The sequence below is a fragment of the Corvus hawaiiensis genome, chromosome 15 (assembly GCF_020740725.1).
Source record: "Corvus hawaiiensis isolate bCorHaw1 chromosome 15, bCorHaw1.pri.cur, whole genome shotgun sequence".
Taxonomy (NCBI): domain Eukaryota; kingdom Metazoa; phylum Chordata; class Aves; order Passeriformes; family Corvidae; genus Corvus; species Corvus hawaiiensis.
Window position 1 is genome coordinate 10,844,995 of NC_063227.1, and position 20,361 is coordinate 10,865,355.

The 20,361-nt window shown below is 44.2% G+C and overlaps 1 protein-coding gene across 12 annotated transcripts in view; it reads right to left on the reverse strand.

Moving 5' to 3' along the window:
* Positions 1 to 11,050: 11,050 nt before the first annotated feature.
* Positions 11,051 to 20,361, reverse strand: part of RAPGEF6 (Rap guanine nucleotide exchange factor 6) — a 124,780-nt gene continuing 115,469 nt past the window's right edge. For 9 of the 12 annotated variants that reach the window (XM_048319990.1, XM_048319989.1, XM_048319992.1 and 6 more), the window contains 3 exons: positions 19,349 to 19,860; positions 16,134 to 16,445; positions 11,051 to 14,437 (listed from right to left, as the gene is read on the reverse strand). In XM_048319990.1, the coding sequence (XP_048175947.1) occupies positions 14,412 to 14,437; positions 16,134 to 16,445; positions 19,349 to 19,860 (850 nt within the window). In that variant the 3' untranslated portion in view covers positions 11,051 to 14,411. The remainder of the gene's footprint in view (positions 14,438 to 16,133; positions 16,446 to 19,348; positions 19,861 to 20,361) is intronic. The other 3 variants (XM_048319995.1, XM_048319994.1, XM_048319993.1) reach the window with 1 other exon arrangement.

The window sequence follows — 20,361 nt, forward strand, 5'->3', positions numbered from 1 at the left end:
TTTGTCTTTGCTGGGGTCTTTCATCTGCTGTTCTGCTGTTCTTGAGCTTTTCAGCCTGTTTGATAAGCTGCAGTATAGACACTGCGAGATGAAATGTATGCTGCATTATCGCCTCCAATTAAGCAGCTGGGCTAAGTGACCTCACCAGGGAACAGGGGTGTCTTTAGACCACTCAACCCAGTGTTGTTACTCTCTTCTGCTTTAAATTTTCATATCTTGGGCTGTATCAAGCAATTATAGGGACTTCAAACGAGACAGAAATACTGCCAGTGGTTATCCCAGCCAAGCTGAGGAAACGCATGCTACATCACAGCTGCTTCTCCAGGGAACCCAGGTGACAAGAATATCCCAGTGCCCCCCAGACACTCAGAGGACCCTGCTCCAGACAGAGACGTCGTGATGCTTTCCCTGGGAAGAAAAAGGGCAGCTAAAGTGTAGCATCAAAGACAAGTAACACTCCATGATCGAGGGTCTAAATCCTATGCCGACCCTAAATAATTCAGCCCTCTGGGTAACCAGAGGTGAGGTGCTGTGGGACCCATGCTCAGCTCTGGGGCAGACTCCTGCCTTTTGGTAAGAGGAAGGAACCTTTTATAGTGACATGGGCATCAGGAACCTTCCCCTGCAGCAAGACCTAGAGTCTGTCTTAGCTAATATCTGAGTTGCTTTAAGCTAAGGACTGCCAGGGCTGTGCTGGGTGTTCTCTGACCTGGGGGAGCCTCTAAATGCACCCTGAGCTTTGCTCTCCCGTCCTCAGGGATGGCAGCACTGCCATCTGATCCCACATCTGATCCCTCTCCCTCAGCCTGCAGCTTCCCTTCTTTAATATTAACAGGGAGTTTAAATATTCCAGGGCTCTTTTTTTTTTTGTAAAATTTATAAAATACCAGTTGAAGTACCATTCATGTTGCAAAGCTGCGTCTCTCTATCAAGGCTTCTTGGACTAAACACAACAATATAACAAACACTGGCCATTAATAATTGAGAAAACTCCTTCCCTGTGTGTTATTTTTCATCAGGATGATGTATTATTAGTTTATAGATATATATTTTTTTAGCTGAACACTTTTTTGGCAGCAATTTGGCCTTCACAATAATGGACTTTACTGTATGTAAAGCCTCAGAAAAATAGACGTTTTGAGAGAGGTTCGATAGTGAATGAATCTGATTTGGAGAGGAATTTGCTTTACAGTGAAATAGAAAAATAGTGCCATCTTTTGGTCTGAGCAGCTCTGCCAGCATCATGGCAGAGAGTCAAGAGCTCAAAACCACCGGCCACATCAACAGCTGGATTTAGCCCTAGCTACTGCTGTCTCAGAAAGTCCTTTTTTACTTAAAACCACAATAAATTCTGGGTTTAGTAAATATGCAAAGGAAAGAATGTTTATCCTGGAGGTCAGGGCTCTGCTACTCATTGTCCCTGCCATGCCCAGCTGCATCCATACTTACACTTACAGTTTCCCTGGGGTCTCACTTAACTGAGATTCCTGCTGTAAACCAAAAGGGCAGATGCAATCAGCACTCCTGCCCCTCCTTCCTCCACGCCAAGGAAACAGCTTCAGGGGACTTTAAACTGCTGATTTCCAGCCCCAGTTTGACAAATTGCCAGGATTAATTGCAGTGCAGGGCTCTGAAAATTGGGGGAGAGGATTTGAGCCTCAGCTAGTTCTACATTCAGTGGTAGACTGGTTAAGGATAATAATAGCTCAATAATCAACTACATAAAAACATTACACTCCCCCACACAACACACCACATCAGGATAATTTGCATTCCTCTCATAAGGATGAATGCAGCTTTTAACCAGTATTTTTGTCTATACATCACTTTTTCCTTTCTGGTCTCACAAATGAGAATCTTCTAATGCTTTTCCTCTTATTCTACAAAACTTACTTACTGGAACAATTTGGTAAATGCTTTATTGTACTGAGAAAAGGACACTCCTTACAGCTCTTTCTCCAGAAAAAAATGAGCATTACTCTGTGCCACTGCATCTCACAATGTTATTTTTGTTTCCTGGGGTCATAGCAAAAACAATATTCTAGGTTTTTTCCAAATATCTGAAGTTATTTGACACAGAAAATATAGTCCATGAGCCAGGACCCAGGCATGTCCTGCAATTAAGATCTCGAGTTATTGACTTTCCATTGACATCAGGAAGTCTATTAAATGCTGCTGTGGGCAATATGTACATTTGACATTGTACAGGTGCACAACACACTGGCAAAGCATTCAAATGAATGACAAAACCCCACAGAGCTGCACAAACCCCCTCTGGCTACGAGAGCAGGACAAGGCTACATCTTGATTAGTCAGCAAAAGCTGCTGATGGCAGGGATGGGGAGGCATCACCATGGAAAATCTTTGTTCACAGGCAAATGACATCTATTAAAAGGCTGCAAGAACTCAAACAAATAAATATGTATTGAATTATAGAGACATACATATAGATAGAGCTTGAAGACAAAACAACAAGGACACAAGTCAACATGTATTCAAGAGAGTCATTCCCACTGCTGAGCTCGATAGAGATGTTCACATTCCATGGGGAAAAAAGACGCATTCCATCACAATTTCACTTCCCAAACTTCCCTTTTTATACAGGCTTTGATTATGCTGTTTCTTCAGGCATCAGGGTTTGTTTGGCTTTTTGGTCAAGTGTTTTCTTTTCCTTTTACATGGATAAGCCCATAGAGGGAGTTTCCTCTGACCTTGGAGACATTATGAGTAGCTTAGCAATCATCTTGGATTTTATTCAGGCTTTAAAAGTTAGCAGGAGTGTTTGCACAGACTTCACTGGGATTCAGAGGCAGCTTCCAAAATGTTTTTCCTACAAAGACTCTAATAACGTTGTGCTGTTTTTACTACTGCTACACTAAACCTTCTCACAAGTGACACCAGACTTTTCTGTCTGTAATGACAGTCATCTGCCAGCTCTACTCAATGCCTGATTATCTTGCTTAACTTTCACTTCCCAGCAATTAGCAAAAGCAATATTAAAATTCCTCCCTAGACATTTGCTTCCCAAAGACAAAAAATTGATGCTTTAAAACCACTGGCAGCTTTTAAAAGAACAGCAATCAGAGTAACTAAAATGCAAAAGGAAGGAGAGGAATCCTAGGCTGCATCAGTAATTTAACCATTCCCGGTACGGCAGTTCTATTTGTTCTTTGGATAGAACATGCTCAAAATTTACATTTCTTTAAATATCTTTTAGAAGAGGCAGCATTTAAGAACCAGCTATACTGGATTAAAAGCAAGACCTGGAATAAAATCATGAAGAACACCCCTGTAAGCTCTACACCAGCTTTGTGCCACAGGATCTTTGTGCTCAACTCACCACCCATTTGGATTTCAGGAACATGGGCAAAAAAGCTTTTTCTTCTGGGGGATGAAAAAAACCCAGATAGAGATTAAACAGTATTCTGTTGCATAGCATATATTATCAGCCTAAGCAGAACAGGAGTTTCCTGTGGATCCTGGCCATAAGGCAAGCAAATTTCCCACTGCTCACAACAGATACTGCAATGTACAAGGATTGCATCCTCTATCCAGGGCTTCTTTCTCTGGCAGTTTAGGAACTTCAAATTCCCATTGGACTGGAAGTGTCCCTGCCCATGGCAGGCAGTTGGAGCTTGATGATCTGTAAGGTCCCTTCCAACCCAAACCATTCTGTATTCCTGTTCTTCCTCCAGCTGTTGGAGGAAGGACCACAGATGGGCAAAGTGACCAGATACAGCACTTTGGTGGAAATTGGTCCCAGTTCCCATGTCCATTCCCCAGCAGCTGACAAGTCCAAGAGTTCAGCATTTCCTTTTCACCTTTCAAAGAGGCCGGACATGGCCCCATTCTTCCACAGCACTTTATATTCATGCTTACAGCCCTGACACAGTGATGGAGCTCTGCAATTCAGGCCCTGGTGTTCTTCGATCCCTTGCAATACACAGAACAGCGGTGTCGGGCTTAATGCTATTTCCAAGCGCTTGAGCTGCCTGTCACTAAGTTATTGATCTGAAGAATTCAAGCTGGCCACACATCATTTGCCCAGTGAAAACCTGGCTGGCTATTGACGCTCCCCACACGCAGCCTAGGCTGCCAGCGGTGACAGAGCGGCACACGCTTGGCACATGGCTGCTCACAGGGCAGAACCAACCCAAAACCAAAGTAAGCGGCAGCACCACAAGCAGATCTGGGTTAACAGGCACAGTGGGGTGTCCCCTGCAGTCACTTTGCTTGTTTGACAGGACTAGATGAAACATATAATGATGCCTGCAAGTCATTCATGTGCGCATTACTCGTGTAAACACCTGGTGCCAAACCCCCGTCACACAAACCACAGCACTGAACTTCTTGATCTGCCAGTTCAACCATCTGTGAAATAATAATTCAGATTAAAAAAACTTAACCCAGCACATTTCTAGTCCTCCCCACCTTTGCTGGTCAGCAGTGGGTTCTGCAGCAGCATCGCTGCCCATTGTGGGTCATCATGATGCCAGACAGCATTGCCTTCCCATGGAATAATAAATCCTGCAAATAAAACACACCCCACAGTGCCAGGGCTGTGCTGCATGTTTAATGCCCCATGAGGGTCTAGCTCACACCTTCCAGGGTGACATTCATGCATTCAAACAACCCAAGGACGCCAAGAGCAGGTGCCAGCGCTGCCAGCCCTCTTCCCAAGGCTCTCATCAGCACAGGATAACTCCCTCTGGCCACAGATGACATTTCCATGTGGCAGGAAAGGGCACAGGTAACAGAAGCATCAGCGACTGAATCTCTTGGTTCATATTTTCCCCAAGCTGGAAGAGAAGGGCCACAACCAAACTGAGTCTTTTTAATTGGTAATTTCCAACTGACCAGGTTTCTGCACCTCTTGACAACCCCACTAAAGGTCTGGTTTTTAAACTAGTATAATTTCCTGATAATTAAGTTACTTTTAATATCTGCTTTAGTCACAACGGTCTCTGCAGTGTAGGAAAGGTTTTACAGCAAAGTCAGGAGATTACTCATCCCACTGTGAGGAGATCTGCAATGGAACAACTTCCTCCAGAGACAAGGCAGCAGGAATCCAATAGCTTCCTTAGTTTCTGCTGCTGCTTTCATTTTTCAAACATTCCTTTGCTGATGAAACAAGGTACTTGAACACCAGCAGATTTCTCCCACCCATTAGTGGCAGCATTGTTCAATTAAGCCAGGGCAGAGGCATGTCCCTACTGATGGATACCACCAAGGGAGCCGAGGTAAGGTCCCAGGTTCACATCACACACCACTTTTGCATGTCCTTGGTTACTCGTTTTCTCAATGTGAAACATTCGTTGAAAACCAAACGGCCTCGTTTAGAAGTCACACCTCCAATTACATTTAACCAATACTGCTGTAAAATGGATGTGACTTCCACTAAATTTAACTTCTTCCCTCTGTGCAGGGAGCACAAAGCCTGCCCAGGCACCACAGCCTGGCAGAAAGCTGCAGAGGCCAGAAGAGTTCTCAGCATCCCACCATGAGATAGCTGGGAAACCAACAACAAAGGCACCTGAACAGCACCCATGGGGAGCCAGGGGCATCTAATCACAGCGTGATGCTGCTCCCCAAAACCTTTGAAACCTCTGTTGCCTGCAGGAGCAGCCTGGAGAACCCACACTGGATGGCACCTGCACAGCACCTCCTGTATAAAGCTCATAAAATTCATCTGCCATGGGCAGGGACACCTTCCACTATCCCAGGTTCCTCCAAGCCCCATCCAACCTGGCCTTGGACACTTCCAGGGATGGGGCAGCCACAGCTTCTCTGGGCACCCTGTGCCAGGGCCTCACCACCCTCACAGGGAAGAATTCCTTCCTAATACCAGGTCCTTCATCACTCCTTTGGTCCTCCAAGCAGAAGGCTACCAGGAGACTTTTCCCTCCACACAAGCTTCACTACTAACACTGAAAATAAAATGAGAGAAAGAAGAGGAGCCATCATATTGCAGCCAAGCATTAGTGCTGTATTTACCCAAAAATACAATACACTGAGGTGAAGACAAGGTTTGCTCACAATCCTGGGCAAATAGGTCATGAAAGCCTCCATCAACCCCTGATATCCCAAAAGAGCTTTTCCTGAGTAAAACAACTTCTTGCAAGGGCGATCTCCCTCTGGAGCCATGAGTTTTGCCATGTAGTAGCATCCCGCTGAACAGCTAAGTGGAGCTCTGCTGCTCCAAACACACTGTCCCCAGGACCATCTCACTGTGGAGTTGTTCAACCCAAATCATGTTTACATAAATGAGTTTGAATTTATAATAAACTTGATGATGCCTAACTGATAGATCTAAAAATAAGCCAGTTATCTGACACCCTACTCTGATCCTAAAACAGATGCTTGAGGATATAAAATTACATTGTGAGCTTTGAAATTGCACATACAATTACAACCTTCATCTTTATTGCTACTCACAAGTGTTAAATGCAACTACATCTACATCGGAACCTCACTTATTACCATATTTCTCCCTCTCTCCCAAACCAAGACTGACTTGCAGCACTGTGACACTGGTAATTACTCTCCTCCTCTGACAAATTCAGGGGAATGAACAGAAATCTTTGTGGAGCCCATTTAACATTCATCTTGTACAAACAATTTGGTTCTTCCTTCATTTCTAGGAGTGCTGGCTCACTCAGACAAGTAAAAGTCTTCAGGGCAATACCCTGGGGAAAGACATTGTGCTTTTCTGTTGATGGGCTGTGGGAATTTAGCATCAGGAGCCAGCAGTTCAGTGCTGACAAGAGCCAGAGGCAGGTTAAGTCAATATTGGTCTTCATTTCCTTCACTTTTTTTTTTTTAAGAATTCATTTTACAGTTTGTTTTCAAGGTTTTTGTAGCAATGAGAGCTGCTTTACATAACAGCCCCACCAAAATGTCATCAGTTCACATCATCACGTGCCTCCAGGACCTGGATCTTCAGGAAAGCTAAAAATACTGCAAAAGTTTGGGTCAAACCAAAACAGCTGATGCCACAGCCTGAAAGCACATAGCACAAACACCATAGACTTGAAGTGCTCCTCCTGAACTAAGGTTGGATGAGGAGAAATGCGTTTACTCCAGCCCCAAAAGTGCAGGAATTCAACCCGGAGGGAAGAATGGTGCAGGGACAGGTTTTAGTCCTCCTGGTGCTCAAACATGGTCTCTCCAGCACATTTTACCCTCTTAAAAAATGATGAGTGGCTGAAAGCACTGACTGACCCTGCCTGCAGAGCCCTCCTGGCAAGTCCCCAGGTGGTGGGGACACCCCGGGCTGTGACCCTGCTGCTGCCAGTGCAGTTCTTGCCTTCTCCCTTATGGCAAAAAGAAAACATGTTTCCAGCAGGCAGCATCTGCTGGGCGAGCAATCTTCTGTGGAGGGGGGGAGAATTCATCTCCCTTTTCATATTTACTTTGGAGGGAAAATTCTCAACTTCTCCATGAGCAAATAATACATAGCACTACTGCAGTCTAACAAGCAATTTTTAGCTCTTCCCAATAAAATCAGATTAATACTGACTCTCTAGCAGAAAACCAAGAAAAGCCTTGGCTGAGTGCCCCCAGGGAATACACTCAAATTCAGATTAGCAGCTATTTGATGCACTAAGTGAAGCTTCAGAAGCCCTCGAGCACAGGGAATATGAAGCTCCGTCAAAGCAGCAAGCTTGCTCCACTCCAACAGCACCAGGTCTAACCCAAAGGCTTGGACAAGGAATGTGAGGATGGGAAGTGATGCTGTACATCATGTGCTGGGTTTCCATCACCTGGAAAGAGAAGGTAAAAGAGAAGCCCAAAATCCAAATAACTCATTAAATGGATTGCTCACTAATGACACTGCTTCTCCTCCATTTCATTTTACACAAGGAATTGCTGGCTGCAGTCAGGCCATTGTGGCACTACCCCTCCCAACACAATCTGAGAGCTACTTGCTGCCTTCCCACACTGTCCTACCAGCTGCTTATGCTTCTGCCATGGGAAGAAATACTTCACAGCCTCCCTCCAGCACAGTGGATCCCAAGGCGGGATAACTATCATGGATGAAAAGGGGTCATCCAAGCACATGAGGGAGAAATCGGGACCAGGTACCAGACAGCCTTGAAAAGTCCTAAATGCAAAGTGACCTGCTAAGACCCATGTCCTCCTGCACTGCATGGCTCCACATGGTCCCAGCAGACATTGCCAAGAGGCCCAGGGCAGCCCACGACTGGAGAGCAACAGGTGAACCCCAAAATGTCCCCAGTGCCACTCGCCAGGGTGCTGGGTACTGGCCGAGCATCGCAGGAACAACGTGCACGGCCCCTGCACAGGCGCTCACAAAACCGCAGGCAATGCTGGCCTCTTGTGGCAGCTCTGCTCCTTTTCCTTCTTTAAAAAGAACGGAAGTTTTCAGACGTTAAAAAAAAAAAAAAAAAGAAAAAAAAGAAAAAAAAGAAAAAAAAAAAAGAAAATTAAGAAACCTTACCACCTCCCAGAAACTGCCCAGATTCAAAGATCTCCCCGGGAACAAAACCAGGCTGGTTTTGAACAAGATTCTGAGAACAAGGTGGGGCTGGACAGGGCTGTGATCATCCTTGCCCATGGCAGAGGGTTGGAACTGGGTGAGGCTTAAGGTCCCTTCCCACCCAAACAAACCTGGGATTCTAAAACTGAAAAGTCCCACTGGGGCCAGTAAGATGGTGAAGATAAAACTCAACACTCATCTGACCTGCAGCAGATGTGCAGCCACATCCCCATGTACAAGGCAGGGAAAGGGGCTGTACAGGGAGGAAGGGAGGAAAATGCCATTTGCACTGGGGGAGCAAAGGACAGGAAGCTGCAGACTCTGGTTGCCAGCAAAGAACACATTACACAAGTGTCCTGCTCCCTGAAAAAAATTGTCCCTACCCATAAAGTTCCCACATAGCTTAGCTTTTGTATGATCAGTACACGAATGGAGGGAAAAAGCAGTCAGAAGTGGCCATGCCAGCCAGGGCAAGCAGGCCCAGCACAGCTCCTGCTCCTCCTGTCCATCCCACCTTCAGCACCAAACTGGGGTGGCTGGGGGCCACAGGCCCTCTACAAAAATAAGGGGGGAAAAGAAGTATTTTCAACTCTGTGGTTCCACCCACAGTGCCAGCACACACCTCCACCTGTATGTGTTGCACAGGGTGTAGGATTGGGAGGCACCACATGCTGCCCAAGGGCCTCAGGCTCTCTCTGGTCTGTCTGGGTTGATATGGAGGCAGCAGCCACAGGACCCGGGGAAGGACCATAGAATTACAGAATGGTTTGGGTGGGAAGGGACTTTCCAAGGTCATCTAGCCCAATGCCCCCCCTCCTGCCACGGGCAGGGACACCTTCCACTATCCCAGGTTCCTCCAAGCCCTGTCCAACCTGGCCTTGGACACTTCCAGGGATGGGGCAGCCACAGCTTCTCTGGGTAACCTGTGCCAGGGCCTCACCACCCTCACAGGCAAGAATTTCTTCCTAAAATCAAAACTAATCCTGCCCTCCTTCAGATTAAAGCCATTCCCCCTTGTCAAGAGTCCCTCTCCAGCTCTCTTGGAGCCCTTTTAGACACTGAAAGTGGCTCTAAGGTGTCCACAGATCCTTTTCTTCAGTCTGAAAAACTCCAGCTGCCTCAGCCTGTTTTCACAGAAAAGGTGTTCCAGCCCTCTGAACATCACGTTTGTATTGTCCTCACTGTGAAGACACAACAAAATCACTCCGTGGGGGCTCCTCTCTGACCCAGGGGTTAGCATCACTAGCACCAGGCTCTCCCCAGCTCTGCATCACCTCAGCTCCATCCTCCACTGGCTGCCAGAAAACAGCTGCTGAAAACAATTAATAGATGTTGATTGTTTATTGATTCCAACATATTAATAGATTGGATAATAAACAGTACTTTTAAACATTCTCTTAACCAAAAATATAACAAATATTTACAATCACTCAGTAAAAATACAAAAAGCATACAGAGGCACTGTCTTTCTAAAAGACATAAGTGTAAGAGGTATCAAAAAATAGGAGACAAACATTGCTTGTTACAGAATACTTTACAATCACTGACTTGCGCAGTACAATTGCTATTGGAATATCATTACATCTGTGCAGTTTTGCCAATATGCTCACATATTTAGAATTTAATTAATACCAAGCTAAACTGCATTCCAGGTATATCAGAAATAAAGATAATAAAAAGCACAACAGAAGCAAAAGTTGGGTTGGGAATTCAAGATAGATTACCCTCTATACAAGCGTTCTAAAATATAGCGTGTAAAGCTTTTCTAAAGAGAGAGTATCCCTTTTTTCTTCTCTTTTTGCAAAGGCAGTGCTAAGTTTATCCTTTAAAAATTCTAATGTTTTATAAAAACTTAAATGACAGGGTTATATTTCCACTGTTGCCTACAGTAAAACGACTTGGGATGTGATGAAAGAGGTTTTGGAACACCCCTGGCAGCCCACAAGCCCCTCTGCAAGTGGCATCACTGGTTCAGCCCTTGGGGACACCCTCTGACTCCAGCAGGTGCAGACAGCTCCAGCAGACCCCATCCCACGCAATGGGCTCTGACCAGTGAAGCATCACTCACCTGGAATCACAGAATCTGCTGAGCTGGAAGGGACCCATCAGGATCATCGAGTCCAACTCCTGGCACTGCACAGCACCATCCCAAATAATCCCACCCTGTGCCTGAGAGTGTTGTCCAAACACTTCTTGAGCTCTGCCAGGCTTGGTGCTGTGACCACTTCCCTAGGGAGCCTGTTCAGTGCCCAACCACCCTCTGGGTGGAAAACCTTTTCCTAATACTCAGCCTAAATCTCCCCTGACACAGCTTCAGGCCATTCCCTCAGGACCTGTCACTTGTCATGACAGTGAAGAGATCGGTGCTGCCCCTCAGAAGGATACTGTAGATTGCAATAAGGTCTCTCTCCCCTCAGTCTCCTTTTCTCCAGGCTGAACAGACCAAGAGCCCTCAGCCACTCCTCATAAGGCTTCCCCTCTCCAGACCCTTCCCCATCCTCGTGCCTCCTTTGGATGCTCTCTAATAGCTTCAAGTCTTTTTCATATCGTGGTGCTCAAAAATCACACGCAGGACTCAAGGTAAGGCCACACATATCTGAGTAAAGACAAAAGGAAGGAGCCAGGAAAGCCCCACACTGCCCATTGTTGGCAAACACTCAAAATTTGTCCACTTTGCAAAATGATGAACTGCAAACATCTACAGCCATTGTCTCCATTCTTTTGTGCACCTGGGAGACGAACCTGGTGCTCAGAAGCCCAGTGATCTCATTTTCCCCTTTCTTCAACTGGAGAGGCCAATTCAATTTTACCAAACTACACTGCTTTCTCAGGAATTATTTGAAAGTTTAAGATTTGTAACAAAATACTGTGTGCTTAAATCACAAGAACCTGAAATGCATCTTTCACCAGCAAGTCAGGAGCAAACAACAAACAGGAAGCAAGCAAATCCAGGTACGGCAGTGAAAGAACACATGAGGCACCTTAACTGTTTATCAGCATCAGAGCCTGAGTTAGAAGAACCTGGCAGAGGTACCAAGTCAGGGATCTGTGGTCCAGAAGACATCACTTCAACAAAGCAGTGTATAACAGGTACTAACCACCATCTTGCTTTTGTCTGAATGACCAAAAAAAAGGGATAATGTCTCTTCAAACCCATACCAGACACACTACATTTGGCTACTGGCCCCAATCAATGTGATTGGTCCAGTTAAAAACAAGCAAACAAACAAAAACCCCAGCAAGCAACAGAAGAGAAGCCACACTGTGCAAGGCAGGAGAAGCAGGAGTAGCTCATCTGTCCATCGTTTAATGCATGATTTATGTACACCAGCTGTGTTGGCTATTAGGAAAAATATGATTAGTGAGACTTTCACTCATTCCAGAATGTTTCAGTGTCTGCCAAGCCCTGTGAAACAGGCGGATGCTGTTGATGTGCAAACACCATCAAACACCATGTTTGGATGGGTGATTTATTCAGCTGCTCTTGCTGACTGCCAGGAGACCCTGACCCCGCTCCCCACAGGGGCTTCCCTGTGTCCTCAAAGGCAGCACTACTGGGTTTTGGGGGAAAAGGAAGCCACTTTAGTAACCCCCCATCCCCTATATTTTTGTTCAACAGGCTGGAATAAGCTGCAGCTCTCCCCCCATGGCCAAGGAACCGCAGGGTTTCATTCACCTGGCACAATGCAGACAATTTCTGATGGAACACAAAGCCTGTCGTTTCCATGTTGAAGTTAACAAGAGAACTACAGCTGACAGTGGGATGGCTGTCCAGGACTTGGATTTACATCCCACAGGAATATCAGTTCAACAGGTCTATTATCAATATTGCATGTGCTGAAAACACTCACTGTGCCCTGCATTGCTTTGACACATTAATCTTTAGTCATTAAGGCCTGTGCAGGTTCATTATAAGCATTAAGGCCTCGAGAAAGCAAAATGCATTATGCCATACCTCCAGAGGTTTTTAATATATTTTTTCAACCATTTGCTTCTCAGACACTTGTGCCAAAAATTCATACAGCCAACCAATGAGTGACAAATTAGATATCCTCTTCCTCAGCATCACTGTTGATTTGCACCTTCCCAATTCCAATCAGTACAGGTACATGCCAGGCAATGTTGAATCTGGCACTGCTCTGAAGGCAGACACAGGCTGGGTCATTCACATCCACCTGGGCTGCATCAGCCCCGAGCTGCTATGGAAAGAGCACATCAAAGGCTTTGGGTTGTTCTTGGTACTTGTGGCATTTTCCAAAAACATTGCGTTCACCTTGCACCCCTGCACACATACAGGTAAAAAAAAAAAAAAAACCAAAACCTTAAAGCTCTTCACGACTATGGATATAGAAATCAGTTTTGAGGCACTGTAAAAATGACAAACATCATCTTTCTAGCTTAGGCTGTAAACATCACAAGATTTACAATTAAATGTTTAAATACATATTCACACATTCATGTCTGATTTTAACACTAGAATGGGGTGTGAAAGAAAGACGGAAAGACAGAAAGAAAAGTAAAGAACCTGCAGGTATTTCCAGTTCTACCCCTCTGCACTCTGGCTGGCTAAAAGTAAAATTGAAGAAGCAATTATTTTGACCACAGTCAAACTAGAGGATCATGGGTTAATAGTGGCTGGCTATAAGTCAAAACTCTCACTGACATCGACGACACCAGGATTTTTAGCTAGGATTTAAAACAAAATGGTTTGAGATCATCTGTATTTTCCAGATAAACACCACAGGGTTTTTTAACCCATCATAAAATGCTTTATGCTCTTCTATAAGCACTGTGTCATTTATTATTCAGTTTCACAAATTTTATTGTGAAATGTAGCTGATTTCTAATTATTGCATTATTTTTTTCAAAGATAACCTTTGCACCTAAATCCTGTGCAACTCTGGGAAAAGGCCAGGACATGTGGGATGATCTTAAAAACCACAACACACAGCTGAGTTTTGAGTTTTAAAACATGCTTTGCATGTTGAACTCTGCAGGGCAAAACCTGGTTAAAACTCTTTTGGGAAAGCTTCAGATCTCCCCAAATGCTCCCTGTAAGCTACAGCTTCCACATTTCAAACATTCCTTAAGAGAGAAGAGCACCAACTGTTGCCTTAGTTGGCTGGCAGCTAAAAAAATTTCTAAAAATCCTTGGACAGTGGGTTTCTGCTGTGTCCATGTAGGAGGGGAGCAGCAGGAGTGCTGGCTTGACACACACTGCTCTGCAGGGCTTTGGGCTCTATGCATATTAAATCTAAACCCACTCTAAAATCTACAAAACACAAAAAACTTTGTGTTTATTTCGAGAGCACAACAGTTGATGTGTACCTAATTTACTGTCACATTGACTAAACATTTCTATTAGCCAACCAGAGCACTCCCAACGCACATAAATGAAACTCCCATTAAAAAAATTAAATTAATAAGTTATTTTCAGATACTTCAGCAACGTCCTTCGCTTTTGCTGATATTTTGATATAATTTTTTTTTTTAAGTTCATAAAATAACACTCAGACTTCTAACCGTCATGTAGAAAATAACGACAATGGAAACTACCAAAGGATTACATGGTATCATACAGAAAAATGCTCCCAAGTTTCAAGTGGTGGTGACAACTGGTCCTCCCCAATGCACGAAGCTCAGTCCATCTCTGGGTACCCATATTGGTATCCAGGCAGTCAGCACATTCCTTGAACAGGATTTGCTATTTCACAGGCAAAAGTAGCTTCTCAGGTGGTGGTGGCAGAGTGAAGGAAGATGTAGAGAGGTGATCCAACCCATTCCATCTCGTCTGTGACAGAGGCAAGGTCTGAGGTCAGTAGCAGCAAGTTGTCAGCAGTCGCTAACAGAACCATGAGTCCTTTTCCCACATCCCTTGTGTTGTGAGTGGTTTATATAAATAGCCCAAGGGTTAAACTGCTGATACTTGTTCATCTTCTGCAAAACAAGACAAAGAAACAGGCAGTTATTCCACCAGTCCCCACCTCGGGCACATAGGGCACAAACCAGCACCTATTGAGGTGATCACAGTGGGTCCATGCCAACTGCACCCCTTCAGCAGCGTTTTCGCTGTCTTTATCATTGATCACTACACATTCCATACCACCATTTATCATAACCTCAAGGAATCACAGAATGGTTTGGGTTGGAAGGGACTTTATAAAGGATCTTGTTCCAACTCCATGCCATAGGCAGAGACACCATCCAGGTTGCTCCAAGCCCCATCCAGCCTAGACTTGTGCACTTCCAGGGATGGGGCATCCACAGCTTCTGCAGTCTGAGGTATGATGGTCATACAATAAAGACATATTGCAAAACAGAAAATCCCAGATCCTCCAAAAATTATCAGCATGCAGTTTCCCAGTATGCCAAAAGCTATGGATTTGGGAAAAAAGCCTGCAAATTTCCATGCAGTGAGCATTTTATCCCAAATAAAATTAACCAAGCGCTTCAAAAATAGTAAAATAGGTGTCTCCAAAAGTGTACAGTTAAATTTAGCTTAGAAAAATTTGGATTAAAAATGTTTGAAGCAATGACTTCCTTATTTTTACATCAAAAACACAACAATTAATTCCAGGCAATTTTATGTTTACTCTAAGTTTAAACTGTAGTACTAATATATATGTTAAATACTGCTTAAATATTTTAAAGGGCCAAGATACAATCATTTTGCATCAGAAATTGTTTTAATCTAAATACAGGCTCATTTTAAATCAGACTGAAATGAAAGGAAATGATCACAACATTCTAATAAAAAACAAGTTCACCAGCGAAGGGTACAGAAGATCACATCGGTGCATAGAAATTAAAAGCAAATCAGCAGATAAACAATTAAGTAGAAATTCCCCTGACCTGAAGTTAGTTTTGACACAATATAAGAGCAGTCCTTATTGGAAAATCCTCTCATATTTTGGTCACCCCACAGATGCCATGCTTGGCACCACTGGCTGTTGCTTCAAACAAGATAATGAAAAATGAAGTGGAAGAGACACTGTCAGGGCAAGTTAGGCAGAGAACACTCGTTTCATCAAATGCACTCTCCAGAAGAACAGAAGGTCACTATTTTGAAACTCAATCTACAAAAATATCTGTTGAGGCATAAGGCAGGTCAATGCCAGCACACCTGAATACAAATCAAATGAGTTCACCAAATCCAAATCACTCATTTTAGACCATCACCCTGATGCCAGCCAAAGCACTGGAACACCAGTTAACTCAGGGAGGCTGGAGTTTTTCCACCTGTCACCTGTCAGTGTCCCATCACTGTCTGAGAGGGGACAGATTTTAAAGAAAAAAAAAAAAACCTACATGCTCCTAAGTGTCTCAGTTGTACTTTAGGAGATCTTGTGACATATATTTTTGTATGTTTATTTACATATAATTTGAGCCTGTTTGGTGCCAACATGCTTTTTCTAAGGGGAAGGCATTCTTCTTTGCTTTAAACGTGTATGTACGTGCACACAGCTATGCATGACATACACAGCCATGTGTGTGCATACAGTCATACAAACAAAACTGTGTATTTAGAGATTAATCAGCTTTTAATCTCCAAGAATGACCCAAGAGAAAGCCCAGAACACAGCTGCGAAGTTCACCCTGCATAGCCCCACTCCCAAGCCAGGTGTTCACCTACCATCCTCTTCACTATCTGCGTCAGGCAACTCTGCTACTCTGGGGCTGGACGGCTGCCGGCCGTGCCACTGAGGCATCCTCGAGGAGACATGGGCCACCGGGTCACTACCGAGAGCAGCTGATGGAAGTCTAGAGAGGTCACTGTGCAGCATCTTTGACCTCTGCACTGCCACACTATAGTCTGGAGGTTTGAGGTGTGGGTGGTGGGGCGATCCTTCCTTTATGTCCGCTAAAGAAATCCCCATATATCCCGGAGGGGTGGGCGGTGGCTCCCTATACCTATCGTCCTTCTTAGGTGAGGTGACACAGTACACTGGGCACAAGAAATAAGCAATGGAAATGTTAAAGAAGAAAAACAAAGGAAACAAAATGTTAAAAAATCATGAAATGTTACAATGGCAAAACAGAAACTGATAACAAAACGCCAATGCAGAAACATTGGTTATAACAACAGCAGCAGGTATTTATGCCTTTATTTCTGCTTTCTATTTATTTTAAGAAGTCAGAGTAGCAAGAGAACCCATGAACTCCTTAGCTGAGATGCCAGTTGAGTGGAAAGAGGACTCTAAGCTTGTCTGCATTCAGACTGCAATTAACACCTTTTATTACAGACTCTATTCCTGTGCCCCTGCTGCACCAGGGGATGCTCTGGAGCACTCCAGCTGGATGGAGAGCCAGCACAGCCAAGTCTGCTGCCACTGCTACAGGCTGGGAAACGGAAACAGAAGGAATTAAGGCAACCAGCTGAGAGTTACTTTGCGCAGCAAGAACTGCTGGTTGACTTCCAACATCCACTTCATCACCCAAAAGAGGTCAGTGGCTTAACATAAACTCATTATAATAAAACATCACCGTATCAGCTGATGTGTATAAAGACACAAAACGATCCAGCTATGCTATAGGAAGAAAAACAATAGCAACACGTTAAACTGATTCTATGAGGCAGACTGTGTATTGAGCCTGCGTTAATTATTTTACATTTTCACAGAGTGAATAATGGCTTATCACATCCATACTTTTGATTTCTTACTTTTTTCCTTTGGTTTTTGTTTTGTTTTCTTTCATACCCTTATCTTAAACTATGTTCTCTGTTTACAAGTGAGAAAAAACTAGAAAGTCATTGGAACAGCCTTTGGAACAGCTGCATTACACCTTGTGCAGTCATGAAAAGGCTACAATCAATATTTTTTATTTGCAATGTATTTGCTACATAATTCATCTTCTCCCTTCCTGCCCTGTTCAGCAGCAGTTCAAATCACAGAGGCTCTCAACCCAAAATTTAGCTCTTCTTAGGCTGCCTCCCCTCCCTCCCACCCCAGGTCTGGGGCTCATGTGCATGTTAAATTGGGCTTTTTTCCATGGACATGTTGCAACAGGAGAGTTTCAAAGCCAGGGTAATTTTTTTTAATCTGTTAGTTAAGCGAATTTGCATTCTTCCCGTGGATCCATTTTAAACAGTGCATGTTCATTAGTTTCATTTATTTCAGCAAATGTAATAGTCTCTTATCTCAGAAGAATGTGAAGGGATGAAAAATAACACAGTATTTCTTTTTGTGTTGTAGACTTGCGAGATTCCAGGTTTTGGGTATCAGGAACACAAGCTGGTTCATACTTGACAACCTCAGCTCATGCTTGGGCTGACAGTAAAACAACCAAAACCAAATGCAGTCAAGTCTGGGGTTTAGCAGATACACGTGGGTACAGGCAGAGATTTATTCTGTTGAATTACAAGATTTATTTTCATTTAGCTAGCACTGTATGAGGTCTCTGTGAGAAAGCAGAAGTGAAGAGGGTTTGCTCTTCCCTGGAGGGATGGGGAAGGGCTGGATCCTCACCTCACCTTCACTCTTTGTTGGATTTGCAGGAGGAATGATGAGGGTGGGTATGGTTCTCCTTCAAAGGAGAAAGCTTCAGGCTCACTAGAGCTAACCTTTAGTCTACTGTAGTAATGCAAGAATAATGTGCTCCTTTGTCAAGCTCCAATTCGTAGTATTTTACTAACAGTGAAATAAAGTGAAGATATCTTTGGCATACTGTGTGATGGTGAACAGCTAATGGATTTGCATTTGCAAACCTGGAATTATATCCACCCATATCAGATCTTTCCTTGAGCAGACATACACATGCCCTACTCCAGCACTTTCTGACTGCTTCTCACAGCCACATGGTGCAGAATGGAAAAAGAATTAAAAGGAAGGGCAAGTGCTGTCAGCAAGGACAGCATGTACTGACCAGTGAACCTGCTATCTCCTAATACAGCTCAGATGCTCATGAACACCTCTGAAAGGCTGGGAGGGCAGAGCACAGGCACAGCAATGACCTGGGAGCAAATTTTCTGCAAGGCTCCACCATGATTTCTTTTCCAACGCCAAGAAGGAGGAACACAGTCCAAGACCTCTGCCCTATGTGCAATGTTTATTCAGGCAATTACCTTTGATAACATAAACCCCTCCAGCAATCCACTCTGTAATTAAATTGCATTTCAGCTGCACCCTTGCCTCACAGTCTTAGAAAGCTTTGCATTCCATGTTTTATCTTGCTGCTAACCAAGTTCTTTTAATTTTGGCTACTGAACTCACTAGGACAGGGGAAGAACATCTTGCCTGATAGAACTACGTGTATTGGAAAGAACATTTTTAATTTTTTCTCCTTTCGTAAGTAGCCAAACTGCAGCTGTATAATCAAATAAATGGGACCTTAAAATAGCAAAGACAGGAAAGGAATCTGCTTTGCCATTGAGCTTTCAGAGACCAAAGCCCTGCAGATGAAAGGAGCCCCAGCCCTACAGAGGCAGGTGAGCTCCACACCACTCTGCAGTCATGCTCTTCCCTCTGGATTCCTGGGAAGTCTTTTTAAGGAGCATGGGATCATTGATCCTTGTCAGAGGAACATTTACAGTGATGAGTACACCTCCACAATCATTCAAAAAAACAAAATACCATACTACAGAGAAGAACTGCTTGACATTTTCCTGAATAGAGTTTTCCTGCAGACCCATGAAGTGATGGGGAAGTGCACTTGTTTATTATCTTGATATTCCTAATGCAAAAGAAGGTGGCTTGAAAACACACTGTGTAGTGCTCTGATTACAACCACGAATGAAGCTGAATTCAACATGCCAGGCAGCCCCAGACCTGCTGATGTCATTTCTTAACAACTTAATATCAAAATGAAAAACAGATGTAGCAGCTTCCGTGAGCTGTTGGCTTGGCTTACCTATCAGGCCTTTTTCTGTACTCGAAGTAACAGTTTTGTAAGTTGTATCAGCGCCTGGTTTAGAGTCCAAAACCTCCGTCTGCTCTGCTGTGGAGTTCTCCAGCCCCCTCCGCTTAATTGTCCCATAGTTTGTCTCATAGGTGTCTGACAGGGAGCTGGAGGACGCCCAGCTCTGCCGAGACTGATCAAGCTCCATGCTGGCTTTCGACTGCCTGTTGGCTTTGGAAAAGGCTTCGGAATACAAATAACCCTCCTCAGAGTAGCAGTTTGTGGGGTCCACTTCAGCTATAGGTCCATCCAGCTGGGTGTGACGGTAAGAATTGAGGAGATCCCAGCTCTTCTGGTTTGGGATATTCTGGAAATTGTCATGAGAACTACTTGAGCATGAAGTCCAGCTTCCCCGGCCGCTGTCTGCTGCCTCTACCGTGATGTGCTCATGGGAGATCTCCTCGCTGCTCATGGAAGATGTGAATGCCATCCCTCTGATCAGAGCAGGCCTAGTGATGGACCAGCTACATTGGAAAACAACAGAAATTGGGAAGAAAACACTTGTAAGCTTTTACAGTAAGAGTGACGTACTCAGAGCTGTACTCTGGGTTTGTATCGGCTGAGCAGCAAGGTCAAGGTACAGGGGAGCACTGACAAGACACTGTTACTTCAAACTCATTACTGCACGAAGCAGCAACGAAGTTATTCCCAAGTAATAACAAGTTTGCAACATGCATTTCCAGGCTGCACTGCAGATCTATAAATCTGGCCCCCAAAAGCTCTTCTCTACCACTGAGAGCAACAGTGCCTGACAGAAAGCAGAGTAAATTACCTCTTATATTTAGTCTGCTACCACTTTTTTCTTTACATTTATAAACTAAAACCAAAATAAATATTTAGAATAAAATCCAACCCCTTCACTGGCAGAAACATCAAGTTGTTCAGACAGAGTGGAAGCAGCTGAATTTCAAGAACATTTGGAAATATAGGGCATAAATAACATTTGTGGGAACAATATGGAGGGA